Source organism: Diadema antillarum, unplaced genomic scaffold (genome assembly GCF_040938485.1).
Source record: "Diadema antillarum isolate AM-2024a unplaced genomic scaffold, OU_Dant_1.0 seq00000124_RagTag, whole genome shotgun sequence".
NCBI lineage: Eukaryota > Metazoa > Echinodermata > Echinoidea > Diadematoida > Diadematidae > Diadema > Diadema antillarum.
This window is the reverse complement of record NW_027271204.1, coordinates 2,436,054-2,453,600: the sequence shown is the minus strand read 5'-3', so window position 1 is coordinate 2,453,600 and position 17,547 is coordinate 2,436,054. Positions and strand designations below refer to the sequence as shown.

Genomic DNA, 17,547 nt, shown 5'->3' with positions numbered 1-17,547 from the left:
AACAAAATTATACCAATGAACCTTGAACAAACTCGTTTCAATCAAAATAATTATACAAAATATCCCCTTTTCCAGGAAGTTATCACTCTCTCCCCCCCCCCCCTCCCCAGTCTTGTCCTCCATGAGAAGGAATATGAGGGTATAAACCCTTTACTGACTAGACATCAAAAACCTCTCCACCTGGTGTCAATGAGCACACAATATATCGCATTATTTTCTGTGAATAAATATCTTTAAATCTACATCGCAGATTTCGCTTCTGACCATGTATGCAACAAACATAATAAGTTCCATATGCCATAACTAGATCAGTGTTTAATACAGCTCTACTGCAAACTCACGAGACCTCTTGTACCGTTGCTGTTGTCTCCATATCCATCATACGTGGGCTATTTGAGTTATTCCCTCCTCTTGGTGGGGTCCGCATCGCTGGTGAATGCAGTTCCCGGCTTTCTGGTGGTGATTTTCTCTCATCGCGATCTCGTTGCCGGGCCCGCGGCTCTCCTGTGATTTCCATGATGAAACTTTCCTGATGTTCTTTCCTTGGCAACACGCGATCTACATAGAGCTTGGTTGGTTCGCTTCGTGAGAAATATGCCAATTTCCCCGCGCTTCTCGCTGCTTTCAGGGCTGGAATCTGGCTTTGTCGCTCCTCTCTTACACGTTTGGGTAGGTCGTCTGTGATGAACATCTTGTCCCCGTTTCCTTTAAGATTCCGTGCATGTTTTTGAATTAGCACCTTGTCAGCAAATTTCACATATCTGGCTTTGATGGGGTTTAGTTGTTTCGCTGCGGGAACCCGATGAGCTCTCTGGTGTTCAGTTCCCCTTGCTACGTCAGGAGGAATTTTCAGCTTCTGGACGTAAAATTCATGCAAACGTTCATCCACATTCTCCACCTCCGATGTCCGTGGAATGCCAAGGAAAACTAAGTTTTCCCGCGCTACATATGTTGCTGGTCGGTCGATCTCCTCATGTATAATTCTGTCCTTCTCCTTGAACTCCTTCTGCATCCCCGCCACTTTCTCCTTTAAAACTTCCGTTTCCTGACTTTGGTAGTTGAACGAATCTCTGATTTCTTGCAGGCTCTCCGAAATTTCTTTCCCGTGGTCTTCCAGCTTTTTTCAAAGTCTTGTAACTTTCCGTCTATCTTCCGAATATGATTTTCAAGAAGGGCACGGATTGACGGCATAGACTCTTCCGGGCTATGGGGTGAACATGGTGAATTCGGTCTCGGCCTCTTCGTCACTGCCGTGGGTTTCGGCGCTGTGGTTTTGGGCACCACCGACCTTGCAGCAGACATCCGCGTACCTGTTGCCATGTCTACCGTAACTTGCATCAAAGTTTGTGGGGAGGAGGAGAAGACTCGTTTGTACGTCCTTACTCGTCGAATGTCATGATATTGCTCTAATATACCTTCATCTCGATTCCAGAACGGTGGTCTTTTGATTAATCGATTGATTTATCGATCGATCGTTTTTTTTTTTTTCAATTCAAAGTCATTTACATTTCGGAATAAAATTGAAAAAAAAATACAAATACATTGTATTATGCAAGAAATAAAGATAAAGGGAATTACAGAGATGGAAACTCTGTATATAACATATGCAACTAGAAAAACACTCAGAGAGAGCAGATCTCTACCAAGCAGCTCATTTCCATCCATTTCGATATACTGCACGCAAATATGGAATGGTAAAAGACGGGTTCTCAATCCCTTACCAGAACTATGTTTTCACTTCAAGGCAATGGAAATTATTTTGTTTTCGTGTTGTGTGTGCGCAATCGTGTACTGTGTATTCGTACGCCAGTACGCGTGTACGGTATTACGGTACGTTTTATACGATTCAATTCAATTCCATTCAATACAAAATGATTTTATTTCCATATAAAGTATTACAAAGTATGCATAACGCTTACATGAGTACATGATATCTAAAGGAACTTTGAATCAGGTAAGTTTCAACAAAACATGAATCTTTATAATGATATCAACTCTGGTTTGGATGAATAAACAAGTAAGCAATGCAATCTTAATTTATAACTCTGCATCGAAAGGAGGAATTCACAGAAAAAAAACATAGTTTGTAAAATTTGTGAATTACTCTAGAAGGTGAGGGCATCTCAAGATCCGTCTAGGACTCCATGTATGAAAATGTAGATATCCTGATGTCAGGCAAAATAATCAGAAAATAAAAAAGGACTATGACAAGGACAAGAACGAAAACAGGGACAAAACAGACAGAAAATAAAACTAAAGATAGGCATGACAATGAAAGGGAGAGAAACAAAACAAGACAATATACGATTCCTGTTAACTTTCGCGTTTCCAGTCTTTCAACCTGCCTCTGTATCAAGCAGCAGGCATATTCTGCGCAAATCGTAGGGAAAACTGCCCAGGAAAGTCATTTTTCGGCTTATCCTAGACCCCCCCCCCCCCCAAAAAAAAAAAAAAAAAGAAAAAGAAAAAAAAAGAAAAGAAAAGGATTTTGAAGGGTGCGCTGTATGGTTGAGAAATATTGGTGCAACCAAGCTGAGCATGCAAACTTACCACCATATCGTGTTTTATGTGAGAATTATTTTGAGAGTCAATGTTTTGATATGGACAAACAGGCTGAGATCCTTGGTTATAACCTAGAAAACTCCTGAAGTCAGATGCCACCCCGACCGTATTTTGTTCAATCTTGTTAAATAACCATAAAGTCTAAACATATGTCTTACTTGAACATTTTCCAAATACACCACCAACGTGAACAGCAAATCGCTGAATTTCTAATATCAATTCTAGAATAGAAATAATGTCCAATATATTTCCAATTTTGAAGCCATCCATTGCCAATCCTATGTTAAGGGCCTGACTATCCTACTGATATATCTCCCTTTATGTAATTCTATGTTATTCACTTCAATATCTTCCTCTTTTTCGTCTTCATTTTATATTCTTTTTGATTTTGGTTTGTTTTGGTTTGATTTCTGCATTTTCAGCATTTCAATACAAAATGATATTATTGATGATCATTCTTCAACATTCCTGACAACACAATGTAAACAGAACTTGCAAATTGTTATCAGCGACGACTGATCAATATATTTAAAAAAAAAAAGGAATAAGGAATATACTAGAAGGAAATATGCAGCAGACCGCATATCATAAGCCTTTGCTTGAAATGATGGTGGCCTGAGAATGGTTTAGTGAAAAGAAGAGGAAACGAAAAAAGAGATGGAAAATATTTTGCCTGTCATCGTGCAAGGTGCATCATGCTGTGTGAATGAGCATGGACCTCACAATTATACTTAATTACCTAGAAAATAATTGTCTATAATAATTTCTTTTAAATCTGATTAAATAAAAGATCATCAATAATCAATAATGAAGTACAATATGTGACCGTGCACCTCAAAACGAACATAAAGTCGCACACACTGATTTTGCGTAAGGACTGAAAATAAGTGAAATGGGTCAACCTAGCCGAACATGACTTTTTCATATTTTCTGATAGAGCGGGTCTTCTTTTACATTATGTTAAAATCTGGTATCATAAAACGGGCAGGAAAGTGTGTTTTTTTTAGCAGTTTAACTCGACCGTTTTTGGTAGAATAGTGTGATTAGGTGTGTCTTAGAATCCCTTTTTCATTTCTGAAAAACCTTGTCCACACTCTTCACTTTCAACTCTAATAACTTTTGAAAGGATAGTGCTACTGCTTTGAAAGTTGGCATTAATTATGGACAGAATGTGTTAATGAGGCATGCTTAATTTTAGTTTAGTCTGATAATCCCTTCATTGTTGTTACTCTGGTGGTTTACTTCCTGTTTTTTGTCCCATTCATCGCACAGTCAGCACGGTTTGGTAAAGATTAAGCGCTTGAATAGACACTGTACTTCAGAGCCTCTTTTCTCAGTTCACACTTTTCCTGAGTTTGTGATTTCTTTCCAATATTTAGATAGGTTAGGAGAGTCCATTTGATTTGAGTTATACATCATTTTAAAGCTTAAAGTCTGTTCTTTCAGAATATGGTCTTAACTAAAAATTCATATCTGGCGACCTTTTGTTTGTTTTGAGGTGCAGGGTCACATATGGATATAATCATAAAGAAGCCTTGTACAAATGAAATAATCATTTTCAAATAAAACTCTGATGTCAGACATAATCAATTCAAACGTGTGTATCAATTAATTGAATAACGTTGAAAGAAGAAAGTGCTCTACGTGATTTTAGTGTGTCGGGAAATGAATTTCAATCGTCAGGACGAATGCGCGTCATTAGTTTGACACCCATGATACAGCTACGATTGGTACAGCCCACGAGTCAAACAACCCACCAGTCATGCAGCCCACAAGTTATACAGTCCACGAGTTCGACCAAGTAAAATAGACCAAGGAGTTATGCGGTCCACCAGCTCGACACGACGCAAATAAGGCCCATGAGCTCGAGTTCATGGCCTGTGGGACTCGTGAGCTGTATCACTCTTGGGTTGTAAGTCCCATGGGCTGAATGACTCATGGACCCTTTTTTTCATTGTCTAGATCGTGGGCAGTATGACTCGTTGGTGACGAGCACGTGGGATGACACTTACGAGTCTAAGATGGTTTGGCATTATTTTTTGGCTATTTTAACATGATTAGCCCGCTCACTAGCATAATACTATTTTTGCTCGTTTGTTTGTTTGTTTGTTTGTTTGTTTTCTTATTTTTTTTTAGCCGGCCACACTTTTGATTTTGAAATACCGCTTTTTTTTTTTTTGCTACTTTAACATGATTAGCCCGCTCACTAGCATAATACTATTTTGGCTCGTTGGTTTGTTTGTTTGTTTGTTTTTAGTTTTTAGTTTTTTACTTTTTTTTAGCTGGCCACACTTTTGATTTTGAAATACCGCTTTTTTAAAAGATGACATTTTTTTTTTTTAATAAAGCGTCCTCTTTTACTTCCTGCCATCATTATAGTGACGATGATCAGGAAATCCGGCGTTCGCACTGTTGCATTGATGGTAAGGCGTCCACGATTTGAAAAAAAAAAAAAAAAACATAAGGAAGTTCACGTTCATGTATTGCTGATGTCCAAAGGAAATACATCTCTAAAGATACTGGGATAATGTTTGAGAAGTCGACAGTCACGTCAAGGCCAGAGAAAAGTCCATGTACACATTATTGACCAATATAGAATCCACCACGAAGGTAGCGAGTATAACAGTTGCTTGGAATTCTCAGTCGAGTTTCAGTCGCGGTCTAGTGGAGCGGTATGGCAGGATGATATTCTATGTAGCTGTATAGTACAAGTTCGACGCTGTTGTGAGAATTTCTTTGGAGGTCTACCGATACTTATCCTTTCCCGAAGCCACTGGATACGATTTACCATGGAACAGAGATGGATTTTTATCGCCTTGCTTGGACTCACAATGGTTTTTATTTTCTCGTCAGTCATGCTCATGGACCACAATATCGGGCTTCTACAGCAATATGGCAAGTAAAAAAACCATATAAACCCGTTTCCCTACGAATTGACTGTTGGGAGAATGCTTTTCGACCAGCATTTATCGAGTAAACTTTTTTCTCTCTCTTGTACAACAGTCATTTCATTCGTTTTTAAGGTGTTTTCTTTTTTGGTTATTTCAAGCATGCATTCCACATAATTTTGACATAGCCCCTGATAAGAGTGCATGGAGTAAAAATTCTGAGGATTCATTGAGAATTTACGTTAAATAAGTATGAGGAATTCTGGGGTTTCAGTTCTTTTCACGAAGCAGTGATATAGATAACAATCACATAAGATCGTGCAATTTTGTGAGGTGTCAATGTCATGGAATTTATTACAACCCCCTAATTAGCATGCACACGAATCTTCATTAATCTAGATCGTTCATTATTGAACCCAAAAATAAAAGTTTAAAAGAATCTTTCTTTAGTGTTACAGATTTTGTTTAGAGGAATTTATTGTACTTGCCGCTTATTCGAAGAAAATTTTGGTCAACGATATTCATTTTGTCTACAAAGCACACTAAGAGCTGTGTGTTTATCACCCCATTTTTTTATGATTATCATTCACTTTAATTGATTTTGATAACTTCCTTTTATCATTTATTCCTCGGAGCCATTTGTGTGTACAATTTTTCAAAACCCTGAAAATTCATCGAATTTGACAGGATGGAGTTGGTAAAATTGCGTATCTGTAGACAGCTATCGTTTTGAAGATGTCATAATTTGCTGGGTATGACGCTTTTGTATCAGTGATAGACAATACAAGTGTCTGATTTGACAAATGTAACAACTCAAAAATGTATTGATTTTCTTGTCCATTTAAAAATCGTTATAGGAGAAATATTTTCACACACATTTCCATACATACTTTTATACAATATTTCATGTACATTTTTTCATACATCATACATTTGACTTGATTTTGGGGTCAACATAACAGAAAAAAAATGAAAGTATTGTGTCAATCTTCAAAATGGATAATACCGGCGTTATTGCATCATATGGTCCTGTTTCGCACACTCCTCTTACTCGCTAAGGTTGTCTTCGTGTTCATATCTATACGCAACACATTCTAAGTATTGTCATAACATCAATTTTATAATCAATCAGTTAGATTATTGATGATTTATCCCTGTTACTGTCTAATGTGAAGAATTATTTACCCGAAGGCATACAAATTTGAACCAGTGTTTCCGAACAGGAAATTTGACGGGGTGGTGCTCTGACATAACATAACTGCATGCTATCCACGCGCTTTTTAACATCTTTCCCTAAATGGCGTGTCACGACACATATTTCTATAATGTGCAAATCAAATATGCATCCCTCAATGGCATCACACCTGAAGATAAAAGATAGCCTAAATGGCGTATTAAGTTATAATGTTGTACCATTTAGGTACCTGAATACCCGAAACGGTTTTGTTATTGTACAATACATAAGTACAATACCTACATGTAAATGGCGTAAAAGTATACAATATCCTGCACAAAGTTTTGTGTGTTTTGAATAATAATTCCTTCTTATTAACACACTACTTAGAAAGGACCAACAAAATAATGTTTTTTTAGTATACGGTAAGAAATTAAGTTAAGGAGATATAAGATTTTGGGGACGTGTAATATGCATGACTGGCTGACTGGTGCACAGGAACATGCGCTCGAGATATGCGCGAGATTCACCGTTACTTTGTAGGCTTTGCAGTGCGTGTGATGTGATGAAGTTAATTGCGAATTGTGAATAGTTTGTTGATCATCTTGAGATTCAGATGAGTGAGATAGAACTTCTAAATCTCGATCTAACCGTACCACATTAGTTTGCATCAATCTGCGAGGGTACCACCGCGAGTAGGGCATCAGTCTGGGCGAAGGACTATAAAAGTTATACAATGAACCGTACAAGAGATTTCACTCACAGCTCTACATGTAATTATGTACTCCATAATTTCCAAACAGACATCACATTCAGTGAGAGTTTCTTCAGTTTGTCTCCCCCTACAAATTAAATTTGTTAAGTCGCGTGCCAACTTCGCATATTCTGCTCAAACGCACCAACCCGCCCAAACCTATCGATAAATCGCCAAACGCCACAGTTAGTCCATGGGCCAAGACCCGAAAAATGGGTTATTGGTACCACCTGAGGTGGCAAAACCTTTTTGGTGTCATTTTGTTTGTCGGGCATAGATATGCTTATCAAGCTATGATAGCATTTCCAAATGAGTAGCTTAGTCATAATAAATGAATTTTTAACCAATTTGGTTTCCTTTTTATATCCCTATACTTCTGAATCGAAACTAACTGCTATACAAAGAAGAGCACTGTCTTCTGTATGTCCCACCGAACTAGAAACACAGACGGTGGTATGTCCACAGGTGTTCTGTTGTAAACGCGGTGCGCTTAGTCTTTATTCAAGGCAGCGAAGGATATCCAAAGGGTTATGATGTCCACAGCTATCACGCGGTGCGCTTAGTCTTTATTCAAGACGGCGAAGGGAATATCCAAAGCTTATGATACTGTGTATATCCCTTTATCTAAAAAAAAAACCAAAACAATTCCTCGTGAATTTTGCCGTATTTTTCAATTATTCATCATTTTCCGGTGAAAACACTACGGTGAAAACGCTAATACCACGCCAATGTCGCTTTATTTCCATCCAACAATGAGATAATGCAAAAACAATGTACTGGTATACTACAATAGGCCTACATTATCATAATAGATTATATTGTAAATGAACAGAGTGATTTTTGTTTAAAACTGATGTATTTGTTGAGTTCCTAATAAAAGGGATAATACTGTTTTCATACTACCCTCTCAACAAATACATCAGGTTTTAACAAAAATCAAAAGTAATGAGTCATAATCAAAACACGCTATAAAAACTTAACATTGGGCTCGAAAAAATTGTTGACCCCTTTCTGTGACCTTTGACCTTGTGATGACCTGTAACTCCCCAAGGGACATCTACCGTCCAAGTTTGGTCACAAACGGACATAGGGATCAAAAGTTATGAGCCACCATCAAAACGCGCCCTAAAAATATAACATCGGGCCCTAAAAAGTTTGTTGACCCCTGTCTGTGACGTTTGACCTTGTGACGACCTTCACCTTCCCAAGGGACATCTTCCATCCAAATTTGGTCACTAACGGACAAAGGGATCAAAAGTTATAAGCCATATAACGAAATGCGCCCTAAAAACTTAACATTGGGCCCTAAAAGTTCGTTGACCCCTGTCTGTGACCTTTGAACTTGAGGTAACCTTCAACTTCCCAAGAGACATCTACCATCACCCAAGTTTGATTGCGATTGTAGCAACATGTGCTGAGTTACTTGTGATGAGAGTCTTGCAAGTAAACTTTAACGTATGACCTCACATGACCTTTGAGCTTATCATGTGACCTCTTACGGCACCATAACATGAAGGTACCCCCAGTGCATCCATCACCCAAGTTTGATTGCCATTGTAGCAACATGTGTCGAGTTACGTGTGATAAGAGAGTCTTGCAAGTAAACTTTAACGTATGACCTCAAATGACCATTGACCTTATCCTGTGACCTCCAACGGCACCATAACATGAAGGTACCCCCAGCGCATCTATGACCCAAGTTAGGTTGTAATCCAAGCAACTTATGTGAAGTTATTTGTCAAAGGAGAGTCTTGCAGGTAAACTTTAAAATAGAAAAGAGAGTCTTGCCCATACTCTTTTAATATATGACCTCAAATGACCTTTGACATCATCACATGACCTCCGACAACACCATAACATGAAGATACCCCTAGTGCTTCTATCACCCAAGTGTGGCTGCCATTGCTGTAACAGTTGCCAAGTTATGCATCGTAAGAGAGTCTTGCAGGTAAACTTTAACATTTGTGACGGACGACGGACTGACGACGGACGGACGACGGACGGACGACGGACGGACGCCATTTGGATCCCTTAGTCTCGCCTTCACCTCCGGTGGGCGAGACAAAAATACGGCAAAATCCACGAGGAATTTTTTTTTTTTTTTTTTTTTTTTTTTTTTAGATAAAGGGATATACACTGTATCATAAGCTTTGGATATTCCCTTCACCGTCTTGAATAAAGATTAAGCGCTGTGGACATCATAACCTTTGGATATTCCCTTCGCTGCCTTGAATAATAATTACCCTTCCAAACAAACAAACAAACAACGGAACAGCGTCTTCCTTTAGGAACTTTCTCGTCTTTGAGCAGGTAAATTTCTCCATCGTGTGGTTTTTGAATATCACTGAATATTGGAACATGAACAATCTCGATATAAGAAAGATGTGAGTAAATTCCATGCAGGACCTATAATACCAACCACTTCCAACAATGGAATTCTGTCATCGATTTTTTTCCCATACTGGTGAAGTTGACCATAGATGACAATCTATATTTGAAAACTTATTAACTCTTGTACACAGTGGCGTATCTAGGGAAAACGGCGCCCGGAGCAAGCGCGAAAATTGCGCCACTAATTTCTGAAAAAGTGTTCAACCCCAACCCCATCCCGATAGGGACTTTAAACAAAGTCCACATGATATGCTCTTTCAAGCACTTAAAAGGGGTCTTTTGAGGGTGATTTAAATGTAGCGAATTTTGATAAATTTTTGGCGAGCGAGCGCAGCGAGCGAGCTGATTTTTTTTTTTTCATTTCAGCTTACAAAACATGGAATATTTGTCATTTTTTGCTTATCTAAACTTACAATTCTAATCAAGATATAGTGACGGCCTTATAGATAACGATTTATAGCAACAAACTGAGGACTTTTATAAAATACTCGAAATTAGTGCGGGCGAGTGAGCCGAAATTTGTATTTCTGCGTCATCATTACGTTTTGTTCTTATCTCTCTTATATATATACATATATATATATATATATATACATATATATATATTACATATAAATTTTGGAGAACGAGAGCACCGAGCGAGCCGAAATTTTTTGTATTTCAGCTTACAAAACATGGAATACTTGTCATTTTTTGCTTATCTAATCTTACAATTCTAATCAAGATATAGTGACGACCTTATAGATAACGATTTATACCAACGCACTGAGGACTTGAAAAAATACTCTAAATTAGTACGAGCGAGTGAGCCGAAATTTGTATATTTCCGCGTCATCATTACGTTTTGTTCTTATCTTTTTTTCTTTTTTTGGCGCCCCCCCCCATATGTTCGAAACCGTTGGCGTCCTCTTTTGATGTAAATCGGCGATCGCTTCAGAACGAAAGAAATTGCAGCCGCTGCTCAGTGAAACATTTTGCCTGCTAAATATTAAAGGACATGTGTGAACACAATAGACATTGTTATTTTGTCGGCGTCATCATCACGTTTTGTTCTTACTTTCTTTTTTATATAAACTTTGGCGAGCGAGCGCAGCGAGCGAGCCGAAAATTTTTGTATATCAGCTTACGGAACATGGACTTCTTGTGTGAACACAATAAACATTGTCATTTTTTCCGCGTCATCATCATGTTTTGTTTTTATCTTGTTTGATTTGGTTTTCTGCAACCCCCCCCCCCCCCCCCCCCCCCACACCATTCTCCCTACCCCCTTCCGGGCGAGTTTTTTTTTTCTTCTTCTTCTTCGTCTTTTCTTTTTTCTTTTCTTCTTCTTATTCGTTTTTTTTTCTTTTTTTTTTCTTCTTCTTCTTCGTTTTTTTTTTATTTTTTTTTTATTGCGCCCCCAAGGAGTGGGGCCCGGGGCACGTGCCCCCTTGCCCCGTCCCCCCTAGATACGCCACTGCTTGTACAGAGTTATCAATAGATAAATTCCCTTCACACTTTTTTACATATCCATTCACTCATTTATTCTCTTAGTCATTTATTCCAACATTATGTTTCATCATACAAAAAAAAAAACATTCTGCGCTGTGAAAAAACCCTCATGATTCTTTGTAATAGGACAAAATACCTTCAGCAAAACATTTGCCGACACGACCGCACACCTAATACATTATATTACCCGTGAAATTGCAAGATGTTCTCGGCATCACAAGATATCAAAATTAAAAATGCGATAAAAGTGCAAAATAAAACAAAAATTGAAATAAGATTGAAATTTTGGCACATTTTGGCACAAAGGCAAAAATGTTAGAGTAGTTCAAAGCATGCAATCCTCAGGACACACACACATACACACACACACAAGATTACGAACGAGTAATACCAGTATGGGGAAATATGCCATTTATCAGCCTGTCCGTATAAGGAATTTGAGTGGTTGAAAATAATGCTTGGATGCAGTGTAACTGTTGTCGTTCGTCGATTTGCATGGCTCTCGATGTGAGAAGGGGTGCCGAAATTCAAAACTTGAAATGAAGCTGTTTCCTGCGAATCTCAGGCATGTGGGGAACAGCGCGGATGGACTGTCTGAGCGGGCAGCTTCAATAATATACAAATATACCAGGCCTGAGAGGCTCTGGTTGAAACTATGCGCATGAGGTGACTTCAGTAGCACTATTTTCTTCGGGGAGCACTATTTTCTGAGGGGCGCAGCCCCGAAGAAAATAGTGCTACTGAAGTCACCGAAGGCAAAGCTATCTCAGATTAAGTCTTTTTGTTTGAAATTTGTTTAAAAAATAAGAAGATATCTGGCGTTCATAAGAGGAACCCAAATTTCATGGTTTATGGGGAACTAGACGCTTCTAAATTAAGTTAAGCCCTTGAAATGCCATGTTATTATTATTATTATTATTATTGTTGTTGTTAACTTAGACTTCTAATACTTTTCTTAGGATTCGCGCCGTCCCCAGCAATAAATATTTTGAAACACCCAAAGGTACTGATAATGAATTCTTATTGGTGAAGATAGTGAAATCATATTAAAAAATATTTAATATTTTGAAAGATATTTTTGAAATGAATAGTGCTTAAAACAAGTTAGTGTCGACGGTGCCGGTAACCTTTCTGTTCATGTGTTTGTGTTTTTATCTATGTGCATAATTATGCTACGCGTATGTACTTGCAATGTTACTGTTACCAAATTTTGTATTGTGGAATGAGTTTACGTTTTGTCAAACTGCTATATCATTTGCCTTTCTGTACATACATTGTTTTTATTTTTTGTATATCTTTTTTATTTTGAACTCGCATACCACAATATTGAGTTGATGAATAATCTCACTATCTAACATAAGTTAAAACGAAAGTTACAACGGAGTTATAACACCTTCCACCCTGTTTTATCTCAGAAGCATAAATTTGCAAGGGGCATGACTTACAACAGAAGATAAAACAGTTTTCAGAATACCGTGTAATCTAATGGGTGTTCAGGTTTGCGCCCACTGTTACGCGCGTGCGCATACCCTAAGACAATGGTATGCGCAGGCAAAGAGTGCGCAAGATAAAACACTACTTACAACAGAAGTTACAACAGAAGTTACAACAGAGATAAAACGGTGTTCAGAATACCGATTTGTTACAACAGACTTACAACAGAGATAAAACGGTCTCAGAATACCACCCCAGTACTATTCACTGAGGGGCGCAGCCCCGAAGTGAATAGTACTAGTTTGGAGTCACCGAGGCCCATAGCTTTAACAAGAAACTCGAAACTAGGCAAAGTATATTTGTTTTATATTTTGGATCAAAAATTTGAATAAAAAGTGAAAATCATTATAGGCTTAGCCTATAAACCCCGGGACGCTCCGTGTACACAGTTACACTGCAACACTGCGTGTTGGGGCTGGTCGCAGTTAGGCTTAGCCGCACTGCGGCGGCAGCGCAGCGCCTGCAATACGCAGCAGTGCGAGAGACCGGAAATTGAAAAACGTAGCAGCCGTGGCACCGCCAGAGTTGCCCGTCGCATGTATCGAAGCGCTCGTATGGCCGCTGCAAACCTGAACACTAGAATTCGGGACCGGACGTGGACGGACCACGTACACTTGATTGTAAAGAAGGGTGATTGTGACATCATTTTGCAAATAGTATATACTATTTGCAAAATGTCGTCATAAAAGTGACGTCATTTTGCAAATAGTACTTCATGGAGTGTCGAACACACTAACACTCTAAAATAGTTCAAAATACCTATAATCACGTGAAGCTCTTTTAACCAATCAATGGAAGACAAATTTTTGATCCAAAATATAATAAAAAATATACATTGTATAACTAAACTGACTGCTGATACGGAGAATTTTGCGAGCCTGTATAATATACAGGTATATATAATTATTTTATAGCACGGGTTGCAGAGCGCGCTTTTGGTCTGATTTGAGTTTGGGCGCTAGGTATACCGTGTGATACCCTAATTAGTCTCGGATACAGCGAACTCGATCCACCATGGAGCCGGGAGGTGGTAGTAACAAGTGTGCATCTTAAAGAGGGTCTGACGTTGAGAAAACAAGCTTTATTATCAGACGAAACACGCATAACTTCCTTCTATCTTTGTAGAATATTTGATATATGCGTGTCTATTTCAGGTCGCTTTGAACGTGATGACTAAAAACTTGCTATTTGGTATAAATTCAATATCATGCACTGTTTGAGGCAGACCTAAAATTGAAATATTTCTCAGAATTTTGCTTCATTTCATTCTGGCTATTCCCCCAACCCCCACCAAATCATATATCACACAGCTCTGTTCATGGTATGGTAAAGAGACTTGTGTTACGTCGGCGTGATTTTTACCAGATGAAAAATTGATAGCTTTACATTTTAGACATTTTAAGAATATCATTTTTTTTTTCTCATCGAAAGAATTACAAATCCCTGATATCTTTCTTGTATTATCGCCGGGGTGATAGAGAGTATGTATCTGTAAAAATGGGCACCATTACATTGGAGCCCCAGAGGCACAACGCCACGAAATCGGGGGGGGGGGGGGGGCGTCGTCTTAGGAATATTTACGAATCTTCATCTCTAAAAGCAGAAGTAGGTCTAATAGAGCAAAGTTATTGCTATGAGTATTTAAGTAGATATATAACTAAAAAGGGGCACCGTTTGTTCAAATTTGGGTTGAATTTTTCTCATTTTCCTCTCCTTCCTCTTCTTCCTGAAAACGCATGACGGTCCAAGTTTTCACCAAACTTGGCAGGCATTCCTAAGCCATCTGAGATAATTTTAACATTGCTGGAGGCATTCTTTTCCACGCCTAATTTCTTATCATACTCATAAAATACTCATTTACTCCGTTTGGTATGAGTTTCTGTTTTTGTTTCGATGATTTTATAGTATTTGCACAACGCCACGAAATGAGGGGCCCGTAGTCTTAGGGAATATTTACAAATTTTTATCTCTAAGACCAGAAGTAGGCCTAATAGAGCAAAGTTAGTGCTATTAGTAAGTTGATAATGATTATATAACTGTATACTTTTCACGTTTGTTCAAATTTGGGTTAAATTTTTCTCATTTTCCATTCTTAATGAAAATGCATGATCAAGTTTTCACTAAACTTGGCAGGTATTCTGGCGAGTTAACATCTCTACAAGTGGTCGCCATTCCTAAGCTATGAGAGATAATTTTTCACATTACTAGAAGCATTCTTTTCTATGCCTATTTTCCTATCATACTCATAAAATACTCATTTACTCCGTTTGGTATGAGTTTCTGTTTTTGTTTCGATGATTTTATAGTACCTGTATTTGCACAACGCCACGAAATGAGGGGCCCGTAGTCTTAGGGAATATTTACAAATTTTTATCTCTAAGACCAGAAGTAGGCCTAATAGAGCAAAGTTAGTGCTATTAGTAAGTTGATAATGATTATATAACTGTATACTTTTCACGTTTGTTCAAATTTGGGTTAAATTTTTCTCATTTGCCATTCTTAATGAAAATGCATGATCAAGTTTTCACTAAACTTGGCAGGTATTCTGGCGAGTTAACATCTCTACAAGTGGTCGCCATTCCTAAGCTATGAGAGATAATTTTTCACATTACTAGAAGCATTCTTTTCTGTGCCTATTTTCCTATCATACTCATAAAATACTCATTTACTCCGTTTGGTATGAGTTTCTAATTTTGTATCGATGACTTTACAGTGTTTGAATTGAGTATCTGAATGGAATGCAGGTGCACTTTGAGTAGGTTTTATGAAATTTTATAAGTGTGTGTGATTTTTGTTTTCATTTTATTTCATGTGTTGTTATGTAATCACTATTTTTGGACTATTTTGATAATGTGTTTATTTCTATGATTGTCATGTATGTATTATGTATGAGGTGGAATGTATTGCATGAGGGCTCACGTGCCTAAGGGTTATATCAAAATAATGACTTTTGTGAACCCAAGCCTATGGCATGTGCTACTTCTCTAACTATATTTCATTTCTATGGGTGAAAGTATAATATATGTAACTATTATTGTGATGCTTTGCTTGGCTGAATGAAGAATAATAATGACAGAAATGACTTTAAAAATACATGTAGCAAAGTCTTAGCCACGTAAGTGCAAGAGACACTTAACACTTTGTCGGATTATCAGCTTTTCAAGTTGTTGGAGTTTTTTTTTTTATTTCCAGAGAACGAAACGAGTAATACAATGCTTTGAGCCTCCTTTTAACAACAAGAACAAGAACAAGAACAAGAACAAAAACAAAAACAACAACAACAACAACAATAACAACAAAAACAACAAAAGAGATAAATTTGATATTCCGGCACTTACACTATCAGTATTGGGAAATTCTTGCTACTCACTATTGCATTGCGGATGCCTAGCATTAATGTCGCCATTTTCACATGGGGGGGGGGGGGGGGGGGGAGGGGAGAGGGGTGGTTGCAGCTTCTAGTATCGCAGCACCCCTCCTTCTTCTCCAATGTAGTTTATTTGTTTTACATTGTACATTGATCGTTTTCTATCTTAATTCAAATTCCAGTATCTTTTTTTTTCATCCCGGGGATACTAGTAACGTTAAATATGTTGATAATCAAATAAGTTATAGTAAATGAATAAAGGAATTAATGAGAAAATAAATAAATGAAAAAATAAAGTGATGAAAATGAATGAATAAATTCAATAAACCATGAACAGTACTAATATGTCAATATAACAATGCTGGAATTGCGAATTTACTATAATACGTGGTGGTCGCAAGATAAGAAATCAAGCGTGGAGGAGATTGCTTCGAGTAAAGTTAAGAATATCTCTGACATCTTAGATTCTGAACTGCTATACGATCGGATTCCACCATGATGGAATCCGGTTTCATGGACTTCTGGAGGGGAGTATTGAGACAACAGAAAAAAAAAGTTAAACAAAAGTGAAATTAAAGGGAGGAAAAGAAATCACAAAGTAAAATGGCAAACATCAATAAAACTTAATAATGAAACACTTGTAATTTCCAAATATTTGACCTCTGACATACTTACCTCGCACATTTCCTCTCTGACATTTTTACCTCAGACGTTTTTACTTGTGACATTTTAACCTGGCACTGCAAAAGGCCCAGTTCGACACTACGCAGAAATTTACACGAGTTCAAGACGACGAAAATTAAACCACGTGGTGTTGCGACGAGCTCATGAGCTTTTTTTTTTTTTACTTAGCATGTAAAACGTGACATAAGAAATTTATTATGGTCGAGAAAGAAATAGACATTCTCGTTACCTGAAAACCCCAATATTAAGTTTCTCAACCTCCAGCTACATATCCCACAGTCTGATCTTACTATACCTATATAGAGATAGACAAGCACCGTAAGTATACCTTCATAACTCTTTCACTTTCTCATAGTACATCCAATTGATTCAAAACCCTTCCTGCCCTCATTCTTTTATTTGCAATAAAACCCTGGGCATGTTCCCCTCCCCCTCCGTCTTTAAAGACCGGAACAAGTCAATGACCTATCCCAAAATTCATGCCCCGTATCCATGATGGTCAAGTTTGACAGGTGGTATTGGCTAATCAGAATCATGTTAAAATTTACTATGGACTTTGGAAGAGAGAAAGCTATCCAGTCCATCACGATTGGAAAAGGTTGTCCTCTCAATCGATCGGATCACTGCTTTTCTATACAAGAAACAATGTGTGAACTTTCTGCCATAAAAATATAAATCAACGTCGTGTCAAAATTGGAACCATCACTTGACAGACTAACAAACTGCTTACGTTATAGAGAGG

At 37.9% G+C, this 17,547-nt stretch overlaps 1 protein-coding gene across 1 annotated transcript; it reads right to left on the bottom strand.

Annotated features, from left to right (window-relative positions):
* Positions 1–337: 337 nt before the first annotated feature.
* Positions 338–2,556, bottom strand: LOC139727291 (uncharacterized). The gene is made up of 2 exons (XM_071638245.1): positions 2,551–2,556; positions 338–1,117 (listed from the first exon to the last, which is right to left on the bottom strand). Exons 1-2 carry the CDS (start codon positions 2,554–2,556, stop codon positions 338–340), a joined length of 786 nt encoding a protein of 261 aa, XP_071494346.1.
* Between the last annotated feature and the right edge of the window lie 14,991 nt (positions 2,557–17,547).